Source organism: Mobula hypostoma, chromosome 27 (assembly GCF_963921235.1).
Source record: "Mobula hypostoma chromosome 27, sMobHyp1.1, whole genome shotgun sequence".
Classification (NCBI taxonomy): Eukaryota; Metazoa; Chordata; class Chondrichthyes; order Myliobatiformes; family Myliobatidae; genus Mobula; species Mobula hypostoma.
The window spans coordinates 38,741,237-38,765,855 of NC_086123.1; the positions used below are offsets into that span (position 1 = coordinate 38,741,237).

Below are 24,619 nucleotides of genomic sequence, written 5' to 3' on the forward strand. Positions count from 1 at the left end.
CGTAATCCCTCTTCTCCGATTTGTTTTGCCTGTAACCCACTCCCTTTCTCATACCAGTCTGTGATTCTCTTGCCACCCACCTACATTAGATGCAATTCGCAGACACAGTTTTGGGATGGGGGAGGAAACGAAGCAAGGATTCACAGGGATAATGTGTAAACTCAAGCTGAGTGGAATTTATTGTCATATATATAAGTCAGGTGAGGTCAAGTTGCAATGAAAAGCTCCACCTGGATTTCTGGGGCTATGTGGCGACAGCACTAACTATGGTATCTCATGAGGTTTTCGGTCCCTAATCCTAAAGAAGAATATGATGATATTGGAGAGGGGCCAGAGGAGGTTCACCAGAATGATTCTGGGAATGAAAGAACATAGAACATAGAATAGTACAGCACAGTACAGGCCCTTCGGCCCACAATGTTGTGCTGACCCTCAAACCCCGCCTCCCATATAACCCCCCACCTTAAAATCCTCCATATACGGGTCTAGTAGTCTCTTAAACTTCACTAGTGTATCTGCCTCCACCACTGACTCAGGCAGTGCATTCCACACACCAACCACTCTCTGAGTAAAAAACCTCCCTCTAATATCCCCCTTGAACTTCCCACCCCTTACCTTAAAGCCATGTCTCTTGTATTGAGCAGTGGTGCCCTGGGGAAGAAGCGCTGGCTATCCACTCTATCTATTCCTCTTATTATCTTGTACACCTCTATCATGTCTCCTCTCATCCTCCTTCTCTCCAAGGAGTAAAGCCCAAGCTCCTTTAATCTCTGATCATAATGCATACTCTCTAAACCAGGCAGCGTCCTGGTAAATCTCCTCTGTACCTTTTCCGATGCTTCCACATCCTTCCTATAGTGAGGCGACCAGAACTGGACACAGTACTCCAAGTGTGGCCTAACCAGAGTTTTATAGAGCTGCATCATTACATCGCGACTCTTAAACTCTTCCCTCAACTTATGAAAGCTAACACCCCATAAGCTTTCTTAACTACCCTATCCACCTGTGAGGCAACTTTCAGGGATCTGTGGATGTGTACCCCAGATCCCTCTGCTCCTCCGCACTACCAAGTATCCTGCCATTTACTTTGTACTCTGCCTTGGAGTTTGTCCTTCCAAAGTGTCCCACCTCACACTTCTCCAGGCTGAACTCCACCTGCCACTTCTCAGCCCACTTCTGCATCCTATCAATGTCTCACTGCAATCTTCGATAATCCTCTACACTACCTACAACACCACCAACCTTTGTGTCGTCTGCAAACTTGCCAACCCACCCTTCTACCCCTACGTCCAGGTTGTTAATAAAAATCACGAAAAGTAGAGGTCCCAGATCAGATCCTTGTGGGACACCAGTAGTCACAATCCTCCAGTCTGAATGTACTACCTCCACCATGACCCTCTGCCTTCTGCAGGCAAGCCAATTCTGCATCCACCTGGCCAAACTTCCCTGGATCCCAGGCCTTCTGACTTTCTGAATAAGCCTACCATGTGGAACCTTGTCAAATGCCTTACTAAAATCCATATAGATCACATCCACTGCACTACCCTCATCTCTATGCCTGGTCACCTCCTCAAAGAACTCTATCAGACTTGTTAGACACGATCTGCCCTTCACAAAGCCATGCTGACTGTCCCTGATCAGACATTGATTCTCTAAATGCCCATAGATCCTATCTCTAAGAATTTTTTCCAACAGCTTTCCCACCACAGACGTAAGGCTCACTGGTCTATAATTACCCGGACTATCCCTACTACCTTTCTTGAACAAGGGGACAACATTCGCCTCCCTCCAATCCTCCGGTACCATTCCCGTGGAAAACTAGGACATAAAGTTCCTAGCCAGAGGCTCAGCCATCTCTTCCCTCGCCTCATGGAGCAGCCTGGGGAATATTCCATCAGGCCCCAGGGACTTATCCATCCTAATGTATTTTAACAACTCCAACACCTCCTCTCCCTTAATACCAACATGCACCAGAACTTCAACCTCGCTCATATTGTCCTCACCGTCATCAAGTTCCCTCTCATTAGTGAATACCAAAGAGAAGTATTGATTGTGGACCTTGCTCACTTCCACAGCCTCCAGGCACATCTTCCCACCTTTATCTCTAATCGGTCCTACCTTCACTCCTGTCATCCTTTTTTTCTTCAGGATTAACGAATGAGGAACTTTTGATGGTTCTGGGCCTGTACTCACTGTAGTTTAATAGAATTGGGGGTGGGGGGGGGAATCTTGTTGAAACCTATCAAATATTGAAAGGTCCAGATAGAGTGGATGTGGAGATGATGTTTCCTACAGTGGGGGAGCCTAGGACCAGAAAGAACAGCCTCAGAATACATAAGCATCCCTTTAGAACAGAGATGAGGAGGAATTCTTAAGCCAGAGAGTAGTGAATCTGTCATGGATGGCTGTGGAGTATATTTAAAGCAGAGGTCGATAGATTCTTGATTCGTAAAGTCATCAGAAGTTACAGGGAGGAGAAAGGAGAATGGGGTTGAGAGGGTTAATAAATGAGCCATGATGGAATGGCCAAGTGGCTTAGTTCTGCTCTTGCGATCTTATGGTTGCAAAGATAGGTCTCCAATACAAGTTACCATAGAAACCAAAAGTGGACCCAATGATCTATCAAAAGACCATGGCATTAGACCAACGAGATAAGCATTTTGAATACTGGATAACTGTTCTTATGTAACATGTAAAATAAATAATATTATTTATAATAAATGTTCACAAGTATGTAAGGTGTGCAGAATTTAAGTGCTGTGTTTGAAGCACAGACAGAATTGTTCACTCCAGATGATTTCAGTTTTCAGTACATACAGGCTCCGTACAACATACTCTACATTTGCTCCATCCCTTCAAGTTTTTTTATTTTGTAAGGCAACACAATCTGTGTTTTTAGACATTTTCGAGCAGGGTTTCCCAACCTCAGGTCAACAGACCCCTTGCGTAATGGTATTGGTCCAGTGGGAACCCCTGACCTAGAGTGTGTACTCCCATCTACATCTTTGTCCTGCCATCTACTCACCTTGGTTTTAGTTACCGTGTTTACCTTGTCCAACTGAATCTTCTCCCTCTACATCCAGAAATTTTCATTTGACTGAATCTCCACTGATTCTACATTTTCATTACACTATGTGTGAAGGAATACTTTCTAACATAACCCTTCAACTGCTTAGCTCTAATTCTGAGCTTTGATCACTTTAGTTTATGAACCTCTCACCAAAGGAAGTAGTCTTCATCAACCATGTCAAAACTTGGTTCATACTGAGCACTTCAATCGATACCCCCCCCCCCCACCCCCAAGCCTTTATACTCTGTTAATGCAAACTGCCATCGGTCTCATTCATACCTGATCAGTTCTGATGATCGTTCTGGTGAGTCTGCACTGCACATTGTCCAGGGTTAATACTTCAGAATCAGGTTTATTATCACTGACATATCTCCTGAAATACAGTGCAATACATTAAAAACTTCCTGTAAGTTACAGTAAAATAGTGCAAAGCAGGAGCAAAATCACGAGTCATGGGCTGTTCGGGAATCTGATTGCTGAGGGGAAGAAACTGTTCCTAAAATGTTGAGTGCACTTCTTCAGGCTCCTGTACCTCCTATATTATCATAGTAATGAGAAGAGGCAATGATAGATACGTCCTCCTTGAGCAGCATTGCACAGACATGAATCTGCATAGATGGGATCTAACAAGAGCTCTGTCCAGCAGTAACGATGTCCTTTGCCTTTTAACCCTCAAGTAAGAAGGTACAATGTTGGGCAAGCTATTTATTTCTGTCTTGTACTTGGCTAGCACTTGATTTCTGTACTATAGCTCCTTGTATCTTTGTGCATATTCACCTACCTGGCAGTTTTATATAATACTTTGACCAATCTTCCTTCTGTACAGGACGAATAAGTTCTTAGTTTCCTACATTAAATAATATTTGCCACCGGAACTTTGTTTCTTGATCTAATTTAGTCAATACCTGTCTCCTGCATCCATCCATAGTATTATTTGGTGTGCTGAGCAGTCACAGATGTCTCTTCTGTCAAGCTACTGGTGAAAATTCCAGTACAAGTCCTTGATTTCAGAGAACATCCCAAATAATCCTACTTCAACTCTACCTCTATTCCAACCAATCTCCTAAATAACTTAATACAATAAACTATTGTAGATGATAGAAATCAAGATGTAGGAGTAGAATTAGGCCATTTAGCCCATCGAGTCTGTACTTCCGTTCAGTCGTGGCCGATTTATTTTCCCTCTCACCCCCATTTTCCAGTCTTCTTCCCTTAATTTTTGACACCCTTACTAATCAAGAAACTATCAACCTCTGCTTAAAAAATATACCCAATGACTTGGCCTCCACAGCCGTCTCTGGCAATGAATTCAACAGATTCATCACCCTCTGGCTAAAGAAATTCCTCCTCATCTAAATGGATGTTCCTCCATTCTGAGGTTGTGCCCACTGGTGCTAGACTCCCCCACTACAGGAAACATCCACTCTGTCTAGGTCTTTCAATATTGGATAGGTTTCAGTGAGATCCCTCCTCATTCTTCCAAACTCCTGTGAGTACAGGCCCAGAGCCATCAAACACTTCTCATATTGCTCAATATTGTTGGCATTTTAACATTTTGAGCTCCCTGCCCAAGCCAAGAAACTGCTTCCAATTCTGCAGACTTCCACTTCGTAATATTTCATTGTCTGTTGATCTATGCTCACTCTCAAAACAGTCCAGAAATTACATTTCTCCCCACTCTGTCATTCCCCGGCATCTTGTCCATCTCACATGCCCATCGCCACCCTGTCACACATCATATATGCCCACCACCCTGTCATTGTCTCACCTGCCCACCATCACCCTGTCACTGTCTCACCTGCCCACCATCACCCTGTCGTCTCACCTGACCAACCTGTCACCGTGTCACCTGCCCATCACCCTGTCACCATCTCACCTGTCCACCATCACCTTGTCACTGTTTCACCTGCCCATCACCCTGCCACTGTCTCACCTGATCAACCTGTCACCATCTCACCTGCCCATCACCCTTTCACTGTCTCACCTGTCCACCATCACCTTATCATCGTCTGACCTGCCCACCATCACCCTGTCACCGTCTCACCTGCCCACCACTACCCTGTCATCCAACCTGCCACCGTCACCGTCTCACCTGTCCACCACATTGTCACCATCTCACCTGTCCATCATCACCCTGTCACCGTCTCACCTGCCCACCATCGCCCTGTTGTCTCACCTGCCCATCACCCTATCATCTCACCTGCCCAACGTCACCCCGTCGTCGTCTCACCTGCCGACCGTCACCCCGTCATTGTCTCGCCTGCCCACCATCACCTTGTCATTGTCTCCTGGATCCTGTTCATCTCACATGCCTGCCATCTCTCCCATCATTCAGCTTCTTTAGGGATTATTTACAGCATTTTTCCAAGATGTGGGAGAAACTAAGGTATCTGAGGAAGCCCACGTAGTTAGATGGAGAACTTTCAAGCTCTATAAAGACACCAATAGAAGTCAATCAAACCCAGGTTGTTTGAACAATGATGCAGCAACACTATCTGCTGAGCTACATGGCTGTTTTATTTTTTACTACTTAATGGAATTTAGACTTAAACACAAGAAATTCTGCAGATGCTGGAAATCTTAAACAACAGACAGAATATATTGGAGAGGGAAAGACCCTCTTTCTGTGGCCCATTTTCTGTAGGAATCGTCTCTACGTGACACCCTTGTCCACTCATCCCTCCCCACTGATCTCCCTTCTGGCACTTATCCCTGCAAGCATGACAAGTGTTCCTACAACTCCCCCCTCCCTTGCTGTCATTCAGGTCCAAAACGGTCCTTCCAGTTGAGGCAACAATTCACCTGGGTGCCTGTTGGGGTTATCAACTGCATCCAGAGCTCTCAGTGTAGCCTTCTGTACGTCGGTGATTGGGGTCTGCTTTATCAAGTACCTTTGCTCTGTCTGCCACACAAAAAAAACAGGATCATCTGGGGCTGCCTGTTTCAACTTAGCTTCCCATTCCCATTTGACATGGCATATCTGGCCATGGCACCCAAACTCAGTCTGGAAGACTAGCATCTCATAAAACATCTGAGTAGCCTCCAACGTGATGGCATGAACATCAATTTCTCCAACTCTCCTCTCTAGTTGCCTTTCTCTTTCCCTCACCTACCTATCACCTCCCTCAAGTTTATTTATTTTATATTGATTATACTGACCCGTTGAGCCAAGCCATCTAACAATCCCCCAATTTAATCCTAGCCGAATCACAAGACAATTTACAATAACCAATTGACCTATCAACTGGTAATCTTTGGAACATGGGTGGAAACCCATGTGGTCACAGGGAGAATGTACAAGCTCCTTACTGGCAGTGGAGGGAATTAAACCAGGGTACTATAAAGTGTACTAACCACAATGCTACTATGCTATCCTTCTTAAAGTTCTCCTCCTCCTCCTCTTTATTCCATGGTCCACTGTCCTTCTTCTTTAGCCCTTTACCTCTTCTACCTATCCCCCTCCAGCTTCTTACTTCATTCCCCCCCCCCCCCATAAGACATAGGAGCAGATTTTGGCCATTCAGCCATCGAGTTTGCTCTGCCATTCCATCACGACTGATCCAGGATCCCACTCAACCTCATATACCAGCCTTCTCGCCATATCCTTTGATGCCCTGACCAATCACGAAACTGTCAACTTCCATTTTAAATATACCGACAGACTTGGCCTTCCCCGCAGTCTGTGGCAGAGAATTCCACAGATTCACTACATCCTGGCTAAAAGAATTCCTCCTTACCTCTGTTCGAAATTGAGACTGTGCCTTCTAATTCTGGATACCCCACCATAGGAAACAACCTCTCCACATCCACCTTATCTAGTCCTTTCAACATTCAGTAGGTTTCAATGAGATCCCCATGCATTCCTCTAAATTCCAGTGAGTACAGGCCCAAAGCTGCCAAACACTCCTCATAGGTTAACCCCTTCATTCCCAAAATCATCCTTGTGAACCTCCTCTGGACTCTCTCCAAGGACAACACGTTGTTTCTCAGATATGGGGCCCAAAACTGTCGACAATATTCGAAGGCAAACAACAGAATTCTGCAGATGCTGGAAATTCAAGCAACACACATCAAAATTGTGGTAAATGCAGCAGTCCAGGCAGCATCTCTAGGAGGAGGTACTAGAGTACACTTTCAAACCTGTTACTAACTCTTCCTTCAGTTAGTCCTGACGAAGGGTCTCGGCCTGAGACGTCGACTGTACCTCCTCCTAGAGATGCTGCCTGGCCTGCTGCGTTTACCAGCAATTTTGATGTGTGTTGCGACAATATTCGAAGTGCGGTTTGACTAGTGTCTTATAAGGGCTCAGCATTATCTCTTTGTTTTTATATTCTATACTCTTTGAAATAAATGCCAACATTGCATTTGCCTTCTTTACCACAGATTCAACCTATAAATTAACTTTCTGTGAGTCTTGCAAGAGGACTCCTAAGTCCCTCTGTACCTCTGATGTTTGAATTTTCTCCCCATTTAGATAATATTCTGCACTATTGTTCGGTTTACCAAATTGCATTATCATACATTTTCCAACACCATATTCCATCTGCCACTTTTTTTGCCCATTCTTCCAATCTGTCTAAGTGTTCTGCAATTGCATTGCTTCCTCAGCACTACCTACCCCTCCACCTATCTTCGTATCATCCGCAAACTTTGCTACAAAGCTATCAACTCCATTATCTAAATCATTGACAAACAATGTGAAAAGTAGCGGTCCCAATACTGACCCCTGAGGAACACCACTAGTCAATGGGAGCCAAACAGAAAAAGCCCCCTTTATTCCCACTCACTGCCTCCTGCCTATCAGCCATTCCCACATATTCCCACCGTGTTCAAGACAAAAACCTAGTGTCTTCCCACGTACTCCCACCACGTTCAGAACAAGATTCTAGTGTCTTCCCATGTACTCTCACCGTGTTCAGAACAAAAATCTAATGTCTTCCCACATACTCCCACCATGTTCAGAACAAGAATCTAGAGTCTTCCCACATACTCCCACCATGTTCAGAACAGGAAGCTAGTGTCTTCACACATACTCCCACCGCGTTCAGAACAGGAATCTAGTGTCTTCCCGCATACTCCCACCACGTTCAGAACAAGAATCTAGTGTCTTCCACATGCTCCCACTGTGTTCAGAACAAGAATCTAGTTCTTCCCACATACTCCCACCGTGTTCGGAACAGGAATCTGGTGCCTTCCCACACGCTCCCACCATGTTCAGAACAAAAATCTAGTTCTTCCCATACTCCCACCATGTTCAGAACAGGAATCTAGTGTCTTCCACGTACTCCCACCATGTTCAGAACAAGAATCTAGTTCTTCCCATACTCCCACCACGTTCAGAACAGGAATCTAATGTCTTCACACATACTCCCACCGCGTTCAGAACAGGAATCTAGTGTCTTCCCGCATACTCCCACCACGTTCAGAACAAGAATCTAGTGTCTTCCACATGCTCCCACTGTGTTCAGAACAAGAATCTAGTTCTTCCCACATACTCCCACCGTGTTCGTAACAGGAATTTGGTGCCTTCCCACACGCTCCCACCATGTTCAGAACAAAATCTAGTTCTTCCCATACTCCCACCACATTCAGAACAGGAATCTAATATCTTCACACATACTCCCACCACGTTCAGAACAGGAATCTAGTGTCTTCCACATGCTCCCACTGTGTTCAGAACAGGAATCTAGTGTCTTCCCACGTACTCCCACCGTGTTCAGAACAGGAATCTAGTGTCTTCCCACGTACTCCCACCGTGTTCAGAACAAGAATCTAGTTCTTCCCACGTACTCCCACCGTGTTCAGAACAGGAATCTAGTGTCTTCACACATACTCCCACCGCGTTCAGAACAGGAATCTAGTGTCTTCCCACATACTTCCACCGCGTTCAGAACAGGAATCTAGTGTCTTCCCACATACTCCCACCGTGTTCAGAACAGGAATCTAGTGTCTTCCCATTTCTCATTCATCTCAGCTGTCTTCTGTATTGTTTCTGACTGAAACTACTAATTAGTGTTGGGCTGATAGCTGCTGAATTTCACAAATGTTGTGTCAAACTTTCATCCAGTGGAATTTTCTTTTTTTCACCTCATGGATCTAAATCCGTATTCTTTAGCAGAAGTCTAATATTGAATCAAACTGTTATCTGCATTTGTCAGGATCAATTGTGTCCACTTTGTGTATAAACCTGTTTGCATCAATATTTTATCTTTGAATTTGTCTGCTTTTTTTGAACTATTGATTGAGACTTGGTGACCTCTGAGTTTTCACTGCTGTGCTGGAATCAGCCATTGGCTGATACTTGAAGCAATGAGGTATCGTTCTGGATTACTGAATGGGCAAGTTGTTTGTAATTGTGAATTAGAGTTCATCAAGGACATACAGTATACACAGGAAGGTGCTGGTAAAAGCCAGCAAGGATTCCACACATCCTGCTTATGGACTGTTTGTCTGACTCCTATTAGGGAGGAGGCTACTCAGCATCCACATCAGGACCACCAGACTCAAAACCAGTTACTTTCCCCAAGTAGTATCTCCACTCTCTAACCCAACACCATCTACATCACAAACAAGAGAAAAATCTGCAGATGTTGGAAATCTAAGTAACACACGCAAAATGATGGAGGTATTCAGCAGGTCAGGCAGCATCTGTGGAAAAGAGTAAACAGTAGTCAACATTTTGGGTTAAGACCCTTCATCAGGACTGGAGAAAAAAATGAGAAGTCAGAGTAAGAAGGTGGGAGAAAGGGAGGAAGAAATACAAAATAGGTGAAACCGAGAGAGAGGGAGGACTGAAGTGAACAAATGGGAAGTCGATTGGTGAAAGAGATAAAGGGCTGGAGGAGGGAGAATCTGGTAGGAGAGGATAGAAGTCCATGGAAGAAAAGGAAAGGGTTGGAGTACCAGAGGGCAGGTAAGGAGATAAAGTGAAAGAGGGAAATGGGAATGGTGAAGGAGAGGGTGGCACCAGACACTCCACTCCACAGCCCCTCACTACCCTTCATCCCCCCCATGCACTGCCACTTCACATTTACACTCCACACCTCGTACTACTCTGATACAGTCACTGTGCTATTGTCTTTTCACAGGCCCTGCTGCTAACTAGAAGAGTTCCTCTTGCTAACGGTCACTTTGTCATGTTATCATGTTCATGTTATCATATTATCATGTTAGAGTCGCCTTGTGTACAGATGCTCCTGCACCTACAATCACGTTATGTACGTACAGTCAGTCTGTGTAAATAAGCCATACACACACACAAAATACCGGAGGAACTCAGCAGGTCAGGCAGCATCTGTGGAAATGTACAAACAGTCGACGTTTTCAGCTGAGATCCTTTTTTCAGATCTGGGAAGGAAAAAGGAAGTTGCCAGAGTAAAAAGGTTGGTGGGGGGAGGAAGGAAGGCAGCCAGGAGGTCATGGTGAAGCCAGGTGGGTAGGAAAGGTCAAGGGCTGGAGAAGAAAGAATCTGATAGGAGAGGAGAGTGGACCACAGGAGAAAGGGAAGGAGGAGGGGACCCAGGAGAAGATGACAGGCAGGTGAGAAGAGGTTAGAGGCCAGAGTAGGGAATAGGTTTCAATCGGTGCATTTAGTGTCAGAGAAATTTATACAATATACATCCTAAAATTCTTTTTCTTTGCAGACATCCGTAAAAAAAGGAGTGCCCCAAAGAATGAATGACAGTTAAAACATTAGAACCCCAAACCTCCCCCCAGCATCCCCCCTCCCACACACAAGCAGCAGCAAAGCAATAACCCCCACCAGCACCTTCCACCGAGCACTCAAGCGTGCAGCAAAGCATCAATAAAAACACAGATTTGCAGTATTCCAAAGACTACTCATTCATCCGATAACATACCCAAATAAGGGAAAAAGAGGTGTCCCCGTTTCACAGCAAAAGGGGAAACATAACAAACAATTCACTGAATTAAAAGTCGGTTGCGTCACTTATTCTGAGCTCTGCGCCCAGAGAGTCGGCACCAAAAAGGAACAGCTCTCCAGTCACACAATCCCCAGCAGCTAACCCGCAGCTCCCAATTCAGGAACCCCGTGATGGGAATAAAGAACCAGCAGAGATGGAAAACACTTTGAAGTCCAATATTTCTATAAACTAATAATATTTATTAGTAACTATGCAATACAGTAATATAAATCTAGATAAATCAAACAGATTAGCAATGATTTTATATATATAAGTAAGTATATCAGTAAGTGTGGAAAAATATGTATGAAAAACCAAGCTTCTTAAAGTCCAGGAGTAAAAAGATACAGTCTTACGATGATGTGTAAAGTTCAGTTCAGTTCAGTTCAGTTCTCAGTTCAGTTCATGGTATTGAGTTGAGTAGTGATGGAGAGAGAGAGAGGGAGAGATTTGAGTCTTCTGGTGAGCTGACGCCGTCGATCTTTTCGGTGTCCGTCGAACTCCTTTAAAAGTCACCGACTGTGACTTTAACAAAGGGGGCCGGTTTTCTGTGGTGGAGCTATCCCCCAGGTGAGGGTAGACACATGGACAACTCCCCACCAGTCAACCCTTTTCCTCTTTCCGCTGCAAGAGCGATGGATCGATCCGCCTGATCGATCCTCCAAAACCCACTTTTTCTGCGAGCACAACAATGCTCATTCAGTGTCCAAACATGTGTCTGAGGTCTATATTATCTGACCTCCTATTTTAACTTCCTGTGCTGATCATCTACTGTAATTCAAATAATCCCTCCTTCCTCTCTCTGTGAAGAAATGCACAAGCAGGTGAACTGTCCTTGAGAAGTGTCAACAACCTGCTGAAAATCATAACATCGTGTGTCCATTAAATAACACCGCCTTCGGTCACCATAGCAACTTATGAGCTGCTCAGTACTGTCTCCAACTCCAACTCAGTAGAAATCCAAAGTTACTTCCAGTGCCTTAAAGTGACAGTCCAACCGTTAATCTTCGCCTCTCTCTCTCTTTTACAAACAAGCTGTCGGTGGTAAATAACTCTCTCTGTCTCTTTTCAAAAGCACAGTTCATAGGGGTAACTCAGGGTCCCGTCACACGTCAGTCAGGGGCACCGGCCTAGAATCACCACGTCCTCAGAGCCATGGAATCCCGGAACCCTGAAGGCATGCTAGTCTTCCCAGGCTGTGTCCTTGGGATATCAAAAAGCAGCTGGTCGTTAGGCCCTGAGAGCAGGTCCTATTTCCGCAAAGAGCCAAAGTCAGAGTGTAACTCCAGGTCAGGGTCTTCCACACCCTGAAAAGGAACAAAAAGAGATATTAAAGATAGAAATAAAGCTGTCTCCGAAGATGCAAGCAAAGGAGTTACCATTGAGTGCCACCTTAACTTCGCCCCGAAGAGGGGAGAGGGAGTTTTTTTTGCCGGAAGGAGAAATCAATATTCATGACGTCAGGGTGGAGGCTACCCAGACAGAATCTAAGGTGTTACTCTTCCACCCTGAGGGTGGCACAAGAGGAGGCCCTGGACCAACATGTTGGAATCGGAATTGGAATTAAAATGTTTGGCTACCAGGAAGCCCCACTTGTAGTGGATAGAATGAAGGTGTTCAACAATGTAAAGGAGGCCACATCGGGGGTACTGGATACAATAAGCGATTCTAGCAGATTCACAGCTAAAAGTGTTGCCTCACCTGGAAGGACTGTTTAGGGTCCTGAATGGAGTTGAATGGGCAGGTGTAGTACTTTGGTTGCTTGCAGGTGATATGTGCCAGGAAGGAGGAACGGATAAGGGAATTGTGGAGGGAGCGATCTCTGCAGAAAGCATTGAGTGGGGATGGGGATGTAAAGATGTGTTTGGTAGTAGGATTCTTTCAGAGATGGAGGAAGTTACAGAGAATAATGTATTGGATACGGAGGCTCATAGGGTGGTAGTAAGGACAAAGGGAACTATCGCTGTTTATGGCAGCCTGAAGATGCAGTGAGCGCTGATGTCCAGGAGATTGAGGAGATGTGGGTGAGGGCAGCATCAATAGTGGAGGAAGGGAAACCCCGTTCTTTGAAGAAGGAGGACATCGCTGATGTCCTGGTAAGGAAAACCACATCCTGGGAACAGATGTGGCGGAGAAGAAGCAACTGCAAAAACAGAATAACATTTTTACAGGAGACAGGGTGGGAAGAGGTATAGACCATAAGACAGGAGCAGAATTAGGCCATTTGGCGCATTTAGTCTGCTCCGCCACTCAATCATGGCTAATCCTTTCTTTCCCCTCCTCAGCCCCACTCCCCACCCTTCTCCCTAGATAGGATCTGTGTCCAGTCAAGAACCTATTAAGCTCTGCCTTAAATTCACCCATCACGCTGGCCTCCACAGCTGCCTCTGGTAATAAATTCCACAAATTCACCTCCCTCTGGATAAATGAAGTTCCTCTGCATCTCTGTTTTAAATGGAAGCTCCTTTATCCTGATGATGTGTTCTCTTGTCTTAGACTCCCCCATCATAGGAAACATCCTTTCCACATCTACTCTGTCTGGGCTTTTCAACATTCAAAAGGTTTCAATGAGTCCTCCCTCATCCTTCTAAATTCCAGCGAGTACAGACCCAGAGCTATCAAACGTTCCTCATATGATAACCCTTTCCATCCCGGAATCATCCTCGTGAACCTCCTCTGAACCTTTTGCAAGCCAGCACATTTTTCCTGAGTTGAGGAGCCCAGAACTGATCACAATACTCAAGGTGAGGCCTCACCAGTGCCTTATAAAGCCTCAGCCCCTGCTCTTATATTCTAGACCTCTTGAAATGAATGCTAACATTGCATTTGCCTTGCTCACCATGGACTCTACCTGCTGGTTAACCTCTAGGGTGTTCTGCACAAGGACTCCCAAGTCCCTTTGCACCTTAGATTTCTGGATTTTCTCCCCATTAAGAAAATAGTCTGCACATTTATTTCTTCTACCAAAGTGCATGACCATGTATTTTCCAACATTCCACTTCATTTGCCATTTTCTTGCCCATTCTCCCAATCTACCTAAGTCCTTCTGCAGCCTACCTATTTCCTCAATACCAGCTGCCCCTCCACCAGTCTTCATATCATCTGAAAGCTTGGCAACAAAACCATCTATTCCATCATCTAAATCATATATATACAGCATAAAAAGCAGTCCCAATACCGACCCCTGCGGATCACCACTAGTCCGTGGCGGCCAATCAGAAAGGGATCCTTTTATTCCCACTCGCTAACTCCTGCTAATCAGCCAGTGCTCTAATCATCATGCCAGTTACTTTCCTGTAATACCATGGGCTCTTAACTTGGTAAGCAACCTATGGACTCACTTTCGAAGACTTTGCAACTCACGTTCTCAATATTATTTATTAGTTTTTCTCAGCTCAGGCTGGTAAAACCTGAGGTATGGACATAGCTAAGCAAACTCATTTTTCAGTTGCTAGGAACTTTCTGACTGCTCTAGTGCTGTTTAATGGTGACTTTCTCAAGATTTACATAAATATTGCTTTATAGGCCCAATTTTTTAATGCTATTTTGTAGCAAGTTTAGGATATTACCAGTTGTAGATATTACTATTGAGACAATGTATACCATGTTCATGTTCCAAAGTCTTTCAAAGTCCTCCTTTAATTCAGCATATTTCTGGTGTTTCTCATATCAATTTCTGTATGTTATATGTGTTTGGAATGGCAATATCTATTAATTAAGTTGTGTATCCTTGTATGCTTGTTTATCCTGTATTATTATATCTGTGTTGTTATTATGTATTGTCCTATCTGTAATAATGGATGTTGTAATATAATTTGTGGGATTCTGACTCTAAAACTGCACCAAGTTTGTATTTATAGTAAGTATGGCGTCTTTTATGAGAACAAACAAGAAAACATCTGGTGATGCTGAAAATCCAAGCAACACAAAAATCTACTCCTCAGCTTTTTTTCTCCAGTCTTGCCAGGGTTTCAGCCCGAAATGTTGACTGTACTCGTTTCCATAGATACTGCCTGGCCTGCTGAGTTCCTCCAGCATTTTGTCTGTGTTGTCTTTTATGAGTTTCTGTTTTAAAGGAAGATTTTGGTGAATAGAAAACCTACAGCACAATACAGGCCATTCGATGTTTGCCATTTGATTGTGCCTGTGTAAGTAATCAGATTGAGTAAAACTGCTGCAGGATCCTGTAATCTGTTGGATTGTTTCTGGTTTCTCTTGGCATTTTCTGCATTTATTGTCTTGAATTTGTTGGTCTTTTATTATTTATTTTTGATAATTTTTTTGTGTTAGCCACCTGGTTCTATATTGCCACAGGGAACCCCTCTGTTTCTTGGAAGAAGTCTCCAACTCTAAGCCAGGCGTTTGATGCTTCCTTGTCAACATCTAGTCTGCTCAGATTGTGGGGATGTCTTCCATGGACAGCCATGTTCTTTCATTAGTTAACTTTTCCTTCTATAGTGATCATTCCTTCATTTTTCTGGGTTGTGCTTTCAGTTAAGTTTGGTGGTGTGAACTTCTTATCAGCATTGCATATGATCACATGTCATGGTAAATTCTGTTTTTGTTGATGAAAATATATCCTTAGAAGTTTTATCTGACGTGTTTGTAATTCTTATGTCTGTTATTGCTCTTCCTTCTGTCCTCCTAGGTAGTGTTAATCAAAGTGTGTTTGAGTGTACATAGTATTTTCTAAAATTTGTCTTATTAGAATGGTATCAATAGTTTTTTTCATATTTGCACAGTTTGTCTTTTCCACATTGGTTGTGTGTTGTTTTTTATTGATTTTCTTGTATTTCTATGTTCTACTGTGAATGCCTGCAAGAAAATTAACCTCAGGGTAGTATAAGGTGACATATAAAGTGGTGCTAGAAAGTTTGTGAACCCTGTAGAATTTTTTGTCTATTTCTGCATAAATATTACCTAAAATGTCATCAGATCTTCTCCTAAATTCTAAAACTAGATAAAGAGAAAAAATTAAGCAATAAATATTGAGTCCTTGAAAGTGAGTCTGTAGGTTATGGGAATAGTTCAGTGATGCAGCGAGTGAAGTTGAGGGGTAGTAACTATTCCTGAACCTGATGATGTGGGTCTTCAGGCACTGCTTCCTGCATGCATGCTGAACTCGTTGACTTCATTAACTTTGCCCCCAATTTTCACCCTGCCCTCAAGTTTACCTGGTCCATTTCCGACACCTCCCTCCCCTTTCTAGATCTTTCTGTCTCTATCTCTGGAGACAGCTTATCTACTGATATCTACTATAAGCCTACTGACTCTCACAGCTATCTGGACTATTCCTCTTCTCACCCTGTCTCTTGCAAAGATGCCATCCCCTTCTTGCAATTCCTCCACCTCCGTCGCATCTGCTCTCAGGATGAGGCTTTTCATTCCAGGACGAGGGAGATGTCCTCCATTTTTAAAGAAAGGGGCTTCCCTTCCTCCGCCATCAACTCTGCTGTCAAACACATCTCCCCCATTTCACGCACATCTGCTCTCACTCCATCCTCCCATCACCCCACTTGGAATAGGGTTCCCCTGGTCCTCACCTACCAGCCCACCAGCCTCCGGGTCCAACATATTATTCTCCGTAACTTCCGCCACCTCCAACGGGATCTCACCACTAAACACATCTTTCCCTACCCCCCCCCCCGCTTTCCGCAGGGATCGCTCCCTACGCGATTCCCTTGTCCATTTGTCCCCCCCATTCCTCCCCACGGATCTCCCTCCTGGCACTTATCCTTGTAAGCGGAACAAGTGCTACACATGCCCTTACACTTCCTCCCTGACCACCATTCAGGGCCCCAGACAGTCCTTCCAGGTGAGGCGACACTTCACCTGTGAGTCGGCTGGGGTGATATACTGCGTCCGGCACTCCTGATGTGGCGTTCTATATATTGGCGAGACTCAACGCAGACTGGGAGGTCGTTTTGTTAAACACCTACGCTCTGTCTGCCAGAGAAAGCAGGATCTCCCAGTGGCCACACATTTTAATTCCACATCCCATTCCCATTCTGACATGTCTATCCACGGCCTCCTCTACTGTAAAGATGAAGCCACATTCAGGTTAGAGGAACAACACCTTATATTCCGTCTGGGTAGCCTCCAACCTGATGGCATGAGCATTGACTTCTCTAACTTCCGCCAATGCCCCACTTCCCCCTTGTACCCCCTCCATTATTTATTTATATACACACACTCTTTCTCTCTCCTTTTTCTCCCTCTGTCCCTCCAACTATACCCCTTGCCCATCCTCTGGGTTTTCCCCCCCTCCCCCTTTTCCTTCTCCCTGGGCCTCCTGTCTCATGATCTTCTCATATCCCTTTTGCCAATCACCCGTCCAGCTCCTGGCTCCATCCCTCCCCCTCCTGTCTTCTCCTATCATTTTGGATCTCCCCTTTCCCCTCCCACTTTTAAATCTCTTACTAGCTCTTTCTTCAGTTAGTCCTGACGAAGGGTCTCGGCCTGAAACGTCAACTGTACCTCTTCCTAGAGATGCTGCCTGGCCTGCTGCGTTCACCAGCAACTTTGATGTGTGTTGCTAATCTGCATGCTGTCAATGGAAAATCTTAAAATGATGAGAGTGACACAGACTGTGTGCGGTGTTGAGATTTACGATCTGAAAACTAACAACAGACAAGCAATATAGCTTACACCAGAAGTGAACAGCAAATTAATTGAAATAGTGCTGGACACTGGCTCAGCTGTTCTAGTCATTCCACAAAATGAGGTTCAATGGCATTTCAAAGATACTGAACTGGAGCCTGCTGATATACAACAGAGAACTTATACTGGAGAAAAGATAGCTCCTGTGGGAATGACATTCGTAACAGCAACCAACAAGGCACATTGAGTTTGTATGTGGTAAAAATAGGAGGGCCAGCATTGTGGGATCATGATTGGCTGAGATAACTACAACTTGATTGGAGATCCATCCATCATTTGCATGCCACAATCTAAAATAGAGTCAACTGGAGGTGAATTAAGAAAGATACTTGATGATGCCAGAGCAGTGTTCAAGGATGGCACCATAAAACTCAAATACAGTGGCATGCAAAAGTTTGGGCACCCCGGTCAAAATTTCTGTTACAATGAATAGTTATGTGAGTAGAAGATGAACTGATCTCCAAAAGTCATAAAGTTAAAGATGAAATATTCTTTTCAGCATTTTAAGCAAGGTTAGTGTATTATTTTTGTTTTGTACAATTTTAGAGTGAAAAAAAGGAAAGAAGCACCATGCAAAAGTTTGGGCACCCCAAGAGATTTGAGCTCTCAGATAACTGTTACCAAGGTCTCAGACCTTCATTAGCTTGTTAGGGCTATGGCTTGTTCACAATCATCATTAGGAAAGGCCAGGTTATGCAAATTTCAAAGCTTTATAAATACCATGACTCCTCAAATCTTGTCCCAACAATCAGCAGCCATGGGCTCCTCTAAGCCGCTGCCTAGCACTCTGAAAATTAAAATAATTGATGTTCACAAAACAGGAGAAAGCTAAAAGAAGATAGCAAAGCATTTTCAGGTAGCCGTTTCCTCAGTTCGTAATGTAATTAAGAAATAGCAGTTAACAGGAACGGTGGAGGTCAAGTTGAGGTCTGGAAGACCAAGAAAATTTTCCGAGAGAACTGCTCATAGGATTGATAGAAAGGCAAATCAAAACCCCTGTTTGACTGCAAAAGACCTTCAGGAAGATTTAGCAGACTCTGAAGTGGTGGTGCACTGTTCTATTGTGCAGCGACACCTGCACAAATATGACCTTCATGGAAGAGTCATCAGAAGAAAACCTTTCCTGCATCCTCACCACAAGATTCAGCATCAGAAGCTTGCAAAGGAACATCTAAACAAGCCTGATACATTTTGGAAACAAGTCCTGTGGACTGTTGAAGTTAAAATAGAACTTTTTGGCCGCAATGAGCAAAAGTATGTTTGGAGAAAAAAGAGTGCAGAATTTCATGAAAAGAACACTTCTCCAACTGTTAAGCACAGGTGTGGATTGATCATGCTTTGGGCTTGTGTTGCAGCCAGTGGCACGGGGAGCATTTACTGGTAGAGGGAAGAATGAATTCAATTAAATACCAGCAAATTCTGAAGCAAACATCACACAGTCTGTAAAAAAGCTGAAGATGAAAAGAGGATGGCTTCTACAACGGAATAATGATCCTAAGCACACCTCAAAATCCACGATGGACTACCTCAAGAGGTGCAAGCTGAAGGTTTTGCCATGGCCCTCACAGTCCCCCAACCTAAACATCATCGAAAATCTGTGGATAGACCTCAAAAGAGCAGTACATGCAAGCCCAAGAATCTCACAGAACTAGAAGCCTTTTGCAAGGAAGAATGGGTGAAAATCCCCCAAACAAGAATTGAAAGACTCTTAGCTGGCTATAGAAAGCGTTCACAAGCTGTGATACTTGCCAAAGGGGGTGTTATTAATTACTGACCATGCAGGGTGCCCAAACTTTTGCTTCGGGCCCTTTTCCTTTTTTGTTATTTTGAAACTGTGAAAGATGGAAATAAAAAAAGTAATCTTGCTTAAAATATTAAAGAAATGTGTCATCTTTAACTTTATGCCTTTTGGAAATCAGGTCATCTTTTACTCGTTTAGCTATTCACAGTAACAGAAATTTTGACCAGGGGTGCCCAAACTTGTGCATGCCACTGTATATCAAGGATAAAATAGCGTTAGAAGAAAATGCCACACCAAAGTTTTACAAAGCCATTTCAGTTCCTTACACAATTTGTGATAAAATAACCAGTGAACTAGATTGCATGGAGGCTGAGGGAATTCTTTCCAAGGTTGAGTGGAACCATGACAATGCTGGTGGTCTCAGTAGCCAAAAGGAATGTATCTGTCAGGATCTGTGGTGATTTTAAGGTCACCATCAGCTCAGTACTGAAAGTAGATCACTACCCTCTGCCCAGGGTAGAGGATACCTTTGCAAACCTTTCTGGGGGGGACGCACCTCAGCATAGTAGACTTAGTGGAGGCCTACTTACAGATGGAGATGGAAGAAGAACCCAAAGTGTTACTCACCATAACCACTCACAAAGGGCTTTATCAGTATAACAGGCTTATTTTTTGGAGTATCCACTACTTTTTGTAGGATTTCCCATTCAAGTGCTTTGGTGTTTCCATACTGGCCCATGATGCAACCATTCAATATACCCTACACATCTATAGACATTTGTCATGCTGAATCTTTGCAAACTTCTAAGGAAGTAGTGGTGCTGCCGTGCTGAGCCCAGTTCAAATCCTCTGAAATGATAACACCAAGGAACTTAAAGCTGATGACACTCTCTACCTCTGATTGCCCAATGAGGATTGCCTCATTGTCCTCCAGTTTCCTCCTCCTGAAGTCAATAGATCAGCTCAGTGGTGTCGTCTGCATAACTAAATATGGCATTGGAGCTGTGCTTAGCCGCACAGTCATAAATATAAAGTGAGTAGAGCAGGGGGCTAAGCACACAGCCTTGTGATGCTCCTGTGCTGATGTAGATTGTGGAGGAGATGATGTTCCCAATCCAAACTGACTAGTGAGTGCAAGTGAGGAAATTGAGGAGCTAGTTGCAGTGGAGGTATTGAGGCCAAGGTCTTGAAGCTTATCAGTTGGTTTTGAGGGGATGATGGTATAGAATGCCGAATTGTGGTTAATAAAAAGCATCCTCATGTATGCATTCTCACTGTCCAGATGTTCCAGGATTGAGTGAAGGGTTCTTCACGGGCACCTGTATAATTGAAGCCAAGCTTGAAGCAGGCAGGTACCTCAGACTGCCAAAGTAAGAGGTTAAAGATATTAGTGAGCACTCCAGCCAGTTGATTAGCACAGGTCTTTAGTACTCGATCAGGTACCCCATGTGAGCTGGCTGCTTTCTGTGGGTTCACCCTCCTTAAGGATGCTGTCATGTTAGCCTTGGATACTGAAATCGCCGGTCATCGGGGTCTGTGGGAGTTCATGAAGGTTCCTCCATGTTTTGGCAGTCAGAGCAAGCTTAGACATTGAGCTCATCTGGGAGTGAAGACTTGTTGTCATCTATTTTGCTTGATATTACTTTGTAAGAGGTAATAGTGTTCAAGCCCTGGGGGCGAGTATCCCCAATGACTCAAGTTTGGTCTGGAATTACCACCTCGGTATTTTTACAGAGACAGAATATAGTCAAGGTAACTGCAAATTGGTAGATTTATAAAAGCTGTCGGTCAGCAATTTGTCTCCAGAGATGGAAAGAGAGAGATCAAGATAGGGGAGGGAGGTGTCAGAAATGAACCAAGTGAATTGTGATAGCTGTGTGGAACGAGCTTCCAGCAGAAGTGATTCAGGCAGGTTTGATGTTGTCATTTAAAGTTAAATCGGATAGATGTATGGACAGGAAAGGAATGGAGGGTTATGGCTGAGTGCAGGTCGGTGGGACTAGGTGAGAGTAAGAGTTCGGCACGGACTAGAAGGGCCGAGATGGCCTATTTCTGTGCTGTAATTGTTATATGGTTATGGTTATATGGGTGTGGAGTGGCTTTCCGGAGGTCACACTTTGACCTCTTGTATCTTACTTAGTCACCGGACCTTAATGTCACTGATCTGGCCCTCAGCAGATTGTGAATTTCATGGTTCATCCACGGCTTCTGGTTGAGGAAGACGGAATGATTTTGTGGGGCCTCACTCATCCACGACCATTTTAATGAAGTCCGTGACAATCATGGGGTATTCATTAAGATCCTCTGGGTGCTTGAACACAGGCCAGTCCACTGACGCAAAGCAATCCTCTAGCCGCTCCTTTGCCTCCTGTGACCACCTCTTTTGTTGTCCTCAACTCTGGAGCCTTGCTCTTTAGCCTGTCCCTATACTCTATGCAGCTAGGAGAAGGACAGCCAAGTGATCAGATTTATGAAATTGCAGTCCAAGCATGGAACGGTACTCATTCTGTATCTTAGTATAACTGTGGTCTAGCATGTTGGGACCTCTGGTGCTACAGGTTATATGCTGATAGTAATTGGGCAGAGATTTTTTCAAATAAGCCTGATTGAAGTGGCCGACTATGATTTGAAATGCATCAGGTGGGCTGTTCTAGTTTGGTGATAGCAGCATTCAATATCTCTCGTACATAGTTAACATCACTATATGTAAGCTGCGATCAGGATCACAGAGGAGAATTCTGTTGGTAAGTAGAACAATCAGCACTTAAATGTTAGATATCCAGTTGGGGGAACAAGACTGTGACAAGACCAAAACCACTGTGTCTGAGCACCACTGAGACTTTATCATGGAATGCAAACCCTTCTCCAAATCAGAAGTCTGGCCTATCTGATGTATTGGGTCTGATCGCCAAATCCAGCAGGTTTGGAGTTTTTCTCTGCCAGTCATCAAACACAGCAATTTCTCATTTCTCTGTGATACAGCAATCTTGCTCTTAGGCCTTCAGTCTTGTTCCCCAGTGACTGTACGTTTGCTAGTAAGATGCTGGGTAGAAGGAGCTCAGTCCTCTACATCTCAGCCCAGTTTGGAGTCCTCCCTCCTCCTTTCTTCTGCCATGGTGATGTACCTTTGTCTGCTTAAAGTTACCATACCTCTGTGCTTGAGAGTTACATCTTCAGAAATCACTAGTTCATTAACACAGTTCATTACTTCAAGGGAAATTACAGGCTGTGGAGTACAGTGGGAGTAATTCAGAACAGGTATATTTAGAAGTTTTGTGGTAGGTGCAACATTTTGCCATGGATCACTGGCATACATCTTGGTCTTTGGTAAGCTGTCTGACTGAGGATTAAAAGCTATTGATGCTGGAAATTCGAAATCAAGACAAACAATCCTGGAGGCACGTGAACAAGCGCCTGGGACACCATGGGATAGATCGGGACGGATTTGACAACTGCTTCTGGCGGAATCTTGTGCCGGGTGAGAACGGGGCACTTCCCCCTTGCCTTCCCTCCACACCTGCTCCCCAGAGCTGTGACAATCAAGGGCCGGATGAGGCCACGTGGAGCTGAGTCATTCGCTCGCGCTCTTGAGTCAGTGAGGCCGGCTAATAATCTCTCTTGCTGGACTCGTGCTCTCTTCCGTCACCGCAGTTTCCACGATCGTCTGCCTCACACTGTGTTTGTTTATTTCTAACTGGCTGACTCTTCATACTCTGAACAATACTCAGGAGCGGTGTTGTTATAACCCGGTCACTTACTGTACTCAGAAGCTTAGCTTCTGTGGGGAAACAGAAGAAAATCATTCAGGGACCTGGGGTGTTTGATGATGCTCGTGTGCCAAGCATTACTACATTTCCTGGTTTTAAATTGTTCAACATGTCACAAACACAGATTCTATTAAGAACCGAATGGTACTGATTTATTCTTGTTACGTGTCCCAAATTTCGACGAAGAGCTTGTCTTGCCTACTATTCATGCAGATCAAATCATTACACAGTGTATTGAGATAGAATAAATCTAAGTCATATTACAGGAAAGTAAGTTTATTAGAGTACATATACACATGTTTTTGCTGTCGTTTCTCCATGTGGGTGATCTTTTAGTTTTTATGAGAGAGGGACGTTGGGGGCAGGTTGTAAAAGGATGCACGTTTCTGTTTCTTTTCGTATAGTGGGCGATTACAACTAGAGGGTGAAGGGGATTTGTCTTTCTTTCAACTACTGTGGTTTTCTGTATTTAATGGCTACCTGGAGAAGACAAATCTCAGAGTTACACTCTGATAATAAAATAAACCTTTGAACACTACCTTGCGATTCATTTTCTTATGGCATGTACATGAATTAATGAAACACATGGGATTGATGAAACACTATAGGATTAATAAAATACTATAGGATTAATGAAACACTATACATAAACAAAGAGAGGCAAACAATTAATGTGCAGTGTGTAAAACAATAACCATGGAGAATAAAGTGTACCAGTAAGTGCAGTGCAGGTAAGCAATAAAGAGGCGTGTATATTCAGGTATAGTGTTGGTTAGCAGGCAGCACCTATCATACTCAACAGATTTAAGATTATGTCTTGTTTTCCTTTGGCAATGCTTGTCTGAATGTTCATTGTAAGTGTGGTCTCCTGCTGTTCCAGGTTTGAAGGTTCCCAGCAACTGTGAACTGGTGGTAGGGGGAGAGCCCCAGTGCTGGGCAGAAGGGCGATGTTTGCTATTTGATGATTCCTTCCTTCACACAGCATTCCATGGAGGTAAGGCTGTAGTTAAAGATCACAGTTTCACTAACTTCTCGTACTTAAATTCACCTTCTCGTATTTCAAATCCACTAGGATCTCTGTGCTGATGGCTGTCGAGTCCCAGTTCCATGTTGGAGTGAGGAGTGAGGTTTAATCATCATCTGGCTGTTATCCCACAGGGACAATCTGTACAAAGAGCTGTTGGATTACAGTGTAGAATTAGTATTTTTCTTGTAGTGGTATATTCCTGTGTCTACTTATAATTTTTATGATCACCTGCATGTGTGTAATTGTTCAGTGAATTTTCAGTAAAGTTAGTATAGTTGAGTTTTTTTTTATACAGAGAGTTGTGGGTGGTTGGATGCCAGGGTGGTGTTAGTGGCAGGTACATTAGGGACATCTAAGACAGTCTTTAGATAGGCACATGGATGATAGGAAAATGGAGGGTTAGATTGATCTTAAAGCAGGGTAGAAGGTCAG

General features: G+C 44.0%; 1 protein-coding gene across 3 annotated transcripts in view; it reads left to right on the plus strand.

The window, feature by feature from the left end:
* asphd2 (aspartate beta-hydroxylase domain containing 2) overlaps positions 1-24,619 on the plus strand; it is a 72,210-nt gene that overhangs the window by 42,855 nt on the left and 4,736 nt on the right. For all 3 annotated transcript variants that reach the window (XM_063034256.1, XM_063034257.1, XM_063034258.1), the window contains one exon: positions 24,041-24,154. In XM_063034256.1, the coding sequence (XP_062890326.1) occupies positions 24,041-24,154 (114 nt within the window). The remainder of the gene's footprint in view (positions 1-24,040; positions 24,155-24,619) is intronic.